This window comes from Papilio machaon, chromosome 15 (genome assembly GCF_912999745.1).
Source record: "Papilio machaon chromosome 15, ilPapMach1.1, whole genome shotgun sequence".
In the NCBI taxonomy this organism is placed as follows: Eukaryota; Metazoa; Arthropoda; class Insecta; order Lepidoptera; family Papilionidae; genus Papilio; species Papilio machaon.
The window spans coordinates 1121548-1125939 of NC_060000.1; the positions used below are offsets into that span (position 1 = coordinate 1121548).

A 4392-nucleotide genomic window follows, 5' to 3' on the forward strand; every position below is an offset into this window, starting at 1 on the left:
GCCAATACAATACTAACATTTTAACAGTAAATGTAATCAAATAGAATGAGTAAAAACCTTTTAGAATGTATTTAATCCTAATTCATAATGTGTATTTAATACTTTTCGACTATTCAAAAAGATAAAAAACCGGTTTTTTACATAAATCGTAGTAATTATGTAGTGGCATTTACATTATACATTTATGTTTATGTTGCCCTCTATCGCCATTGTAACTTTATTTATACTAAAGATTTTTTAACGAATGTATATCGATAATGGCGTGTTTGTGATATGTCAATTTTTTTTTTTGTTTCAAACGAACAAAAATTACCCAACACTGCTAATAGATGTCGCTGTAAAATAAATATTACCAAGGTAGCTGTACTTTAGTGTTACTTTTCTAGCACGATATCTATGTCCAAGTGATTTGTTATCAAATGCAGTAAAAAAATTATGAAAAAAGCATGTAATTGCTTTTTTTTCTTGTTTGTGTTTATAAGACTAAAATATCAATTTTTGATTTGTTTCAAACAAACAAAATTTACCCAATAATGCTAATAGATGTCGCTGTTAAATAAATATTATCAAGTTCCAAGTGGTAGCCGTACTTTAGTATTATTTTTCTAGCATGATATCTATGTCCATATGATTTGTTATCAAATACAGTAAAAAAATAATGAAAAAAGCATTTGATACCTTTTCATTATTTTTTCTTGTTCACAAAACGCAGTGAACAGTGTAAAAAAGTCGTTTGTGGTCACTACTGAACAAAAGATGGCGTTATACTAAAGTTTAAATTTTGGCGCGAATTTTTCCATCCTTCGCGGCCATTTTGCCTTTTTGATGACTGGAAGAGAAGTCGCGTTGATTCTTGTTGTCAAAGCCTTTGCGATAGATGGCGACTACGACCGCTCCACCTAGCCCCAGGTTGTGTTGAAGCCCAATACGCGCGTTTTGTACCTGGAAGAGTGAATGAATACAGACATAATTTAGAAGTTCATACACATTAGTCGAGTCGAGGCGCATTGCTCATCTATATATAAAAGAGTAAATTTACTGCCTCAACTATCAACACGCAGCCAAAACGTCTGGGTGTAGAGACTTGATATTTTGCATAGAGGTTCCTGTTGCATCGTAGGCGTCCACTAATTAAGAATTTTACGAAATGCGTCCCCTAAGGGTCCTAAATGGAGTCAAATGTTTGAATGGAGCAAAGTTATTCCTTGAGCAGAATTTCATGAAAATTGAGATAAATACTTTTCAGCACAAATAATTAACGACAACTTTAAGGCTTTTTTCAAATTTTATTTCCAAAGGTGTAAAAATGGGAGTTTAAGTTCTAGGTTTTTTTTTTATTTCGCGAGGACGAAGTCGCGGGCGACTGCTAGTAATTGATATATTTTTTAAATTCCTTATTTACCATGTTTATCAATCGAATTATACTTTTTTTTAAGTAAATCATTCTTGAAACATTAGAGTAAAATTACCAATAATATTAATTTTGATTGTTAGAACCTTTATCGTTGCTGTATTGTTAGGATACCAAATGTACATGTACATGTACTCGATCGATGTACGGAGTTCACCCGGTGTCAAGCATTGTCCGCATTAGATAAGGCTGTTGTATATATAAATAAAATAAGATATATGCATATAGAAGATAATATAAAAAAACTAAAATAATTACAAACACAAAAAAATGAGAAAAATCGCCATAAAAAAGTAAAAATAACATAGAATATTATCTGTATTTTGAACCATTTTTCCCATTTTATATTGCAATAGCAATAGGCGATTAAACTTACATATGTTTTAAACTTTAATTTATTTTAGTTCTCAAAGAAATTGTACCATTTTTAATACGTCAACATTTTTAAAGCTTTATAATTTAGATTGTACATCTTCTCGAATATTCTCTGTGGCGGCGACTTTATTGGGGGTCGTGTTTTGGAATCCCTTTTTGTACATGGTGATGACGACAGCGCCTCCTACGCCCAGGTTGTGCTGCAATCCGATACGCGCCTTAGGTACCTGTATAATAAACAACAATAGTTTATATCTGCCAAAAAAAATAAAAAGACTAGGTTGACTACTTGGTTTAAAATAAAAACCTAAACATTGTAAACTGTGTAATGTTTTATGTTTTTTTAATGTTTTATCCGATTGGACGAAAATTTGCATGTTGCGTTACGTCAGTTGCATTGTGAGATTGTGACTGTAGCCTAAAAAGCTTACTGATATTGAAATTAGCTGGTCAAATTTTGCAACATATATCACCGATCAATCTCCTTCGAGCCTCCCTCTTCAACGCGAAACTGGCGAAACAATTAGTGCCCAGTTGGCATACCTAAAAGCCACTGCTTGGAAATTGAATTGAATTGATTTTGAAATTATATGTCATTTTGACAGGTGGGGTTACCTAAAGAATTGAAGAAAGTAAAACAGATATAAAACTACTTCGAATAAGACTATCTTAATGGTAGCTCTCATCTCCACCTAGACCTGGCCTAGTTTATCTGTAGGCGACGCCCATGTATATCAATAACATTTGACCCGAAGGTGAAAAAAGTAAGCATTACAAATGTAAAAACGCCGGATATCATCTGATTACATATCACGTACTTACAAATTGATAAGACATATTGTTTGTTTAAAGATAAACAGTATTATACTTTATCCTTATATAAGATATCCTCAGATTGCCTATGGGTGGCATCAAGTCTTTTGGGCAACTTGATTTCTTATTATTTTAGAAAATTTAAGAATTGAAACCAAACAAACGTAACGGCATTTAGTATTTAGCTACTTAGTTATACCTATCCTTTCATATCCATCGTGACTCCACTTTTCGGAGGTCTTATATTTGCAATACCTCCATAAGGTCTCCGTCACTACCCACCTGTCTAGGTCCTGCCTCGCCCCGGAGCTGCCAAACGAGCTCCGCGCACTGCGCCAGCCCAGTGGCGCCCAGCGGGTGGCCCTTGGCAATAAGGCCGCCGCTCGGGTTGACCACCACCCGCCCGCCGTACGTGTTGTCCCCAGCGTCAATAAACTTGCCCGCCTCCCCTTCGCCGCACAGCTGAAGTCCCTCGTATGTTATCATCTCGTTGGAAGCGAAGCAGTCGTGCAGCTCCACCACGTCAACTTCCTTGGGGGAGACGCCGGTCTTCTGGTAGATTCGGCTGGCGGCCAGCGCGGTCATGTCCGAGCCCACCACCTTCATGCAGCTCTTCTCCTGGAAGACGGCCGGCGTGTCGGTCGCCATCTCCATGCCGATGATCTCCACCGCGCGATCCTGCAGGCCGCGCGCCTTGACAGCATCTTCGGACATGAGCACTGCCGCGCCGGCGCCATCGCTCGTCGGGCAGCACTCGAGCTTCGTCAGCGGCCCGTAGATACGCCGTGAGTTTAGGATCTCCTCGACGGTATACTCGCGCTTGCTCTGCGCGCGCGGGTTGCGCGTGCCATGCCGATGGTTCTTGGCGGCGATCTTAGCGAGGTGAAGCTCAGTGGTGCCGTATTTGCGCATGTGCTCCAGGCCTGCGTTGCCGAAGTATTGCGGCGTGTGCGGCAGATCCTGGAGCTCAGCCATCTCGCCCATTTTTGCGAGGTGTCTGTCCAGCGGACCCGCGCGGTCTTTGAAGTGTCCGGATCCTAGCGGACCCGGAGCCATCTTTTCGAAGCCGACTGCGAGGGCGATGTCGCATAGACCGCCCTCGATGAGCTGCTTGGCCAGGAAGAGTGCGTTGGAGCCGGTAGAACAGTTGTTGTTGACGTTGTATATGGGGATGCCGGTCATGCCGACCTGGTAGAGCACGCGCTGGCCGCAGCACGAGTCGCCGAACACGTAGCCGCAGACGGCCTGCTGCACGTCGGCGTAGGGCAGGTTGGCGTCGCGGAGGGCCCCCTCTACCGCCTCCTTGCCCATCTCTGGGTAATCGCGGTCGGAGCTCGGCTTCACGAACGGGGTCATACCCACACCCACCACGAAAACCTTTCTACCCATTGTTTTTTTAAATTCTGAATTAAAAAATTAAAACAATAATTGTACGACGAGTCGGGTGAATGTCGACGTAGCTACAACGTTTGCGAATTATTTTGATAACGCAGATACCTATATATTGTCAACTCCGCGAGGAAACAAGGTCAGATAAGTAAAAAACTAGGATTCCCTGTAAGACTATCGACGCTGCAAAACACTGCGATGTTGCCTTTAAGTTTTATGTAAAGCTTTTTTCGTATTATACTGAGCATATAACAAGGAAATAAGGAAAATAACCTAAACTCACACGATTTCAAAACTGAACCAGACTAGTTTCATATTCCTAATACTTTTAATTTATTACGGAACCATCATAACGTATTATCTTACCTTTGATTACAATATCAACGCTTTGCCAATCTTTGACA

General features: G+C 40.5%; 1 protein-coding gene across 2 annotated transcripts; it reads right to left on the reverse strand.

The window, feature by feature from the left end:
- Positions 1 to 750: 750 nt before the first annotated feature.
- LOC106711498 (sterol carrier protein 2-like) lies at positions 751 to 4083 on the reverse strand. Of its 2 annotated transcripts, none has more exons than XM_045681405.1 (2): positions 2882 to 4083; positions 751 to 942 (listed from the first exon to the last, which is right to left on the reverse strand). In XM_045681405.1, exons 1-2 carry the CDS (start codon positions 3986 to 3988, stop codon positions 775 to 777), a joined length of 1275 nt encoding a protein of 424 aa, XP_045537361.1. In that variant the 5' UTR covers positions 3989 to 4083; the 3' UTR covers positions 751 to 774. The 2 variants fall into 2 exon arrangements, with proteins under 2 accessions (XP_045537361.1, XP_045537360.1); XM_045681404.1 differs by lacking the exon at positions 751 to 942 and adding an exon at positions 1794 to 2013.
- Positions 4084 to 4392: the final 309 nt, after the last annotated feature.

Excerpts from the sequence above, each read along its gene's own strand:
- LOC106711498 (XM_045681405.1), bottom strand. The coding sequence starts at position 3,988 with ATGGGTAGAAAGGTTTTCGTGGTGGGTGTGGGTATGACCCCGTTCGTG. Across the intron at positions 943-2,881 it reads GCGAGGCAGGACCTAGACAG|GTACAAAACGCGCGTATTGG; the intron begins GTGGGTAGTGAC and ends TCACTCTTCCAG.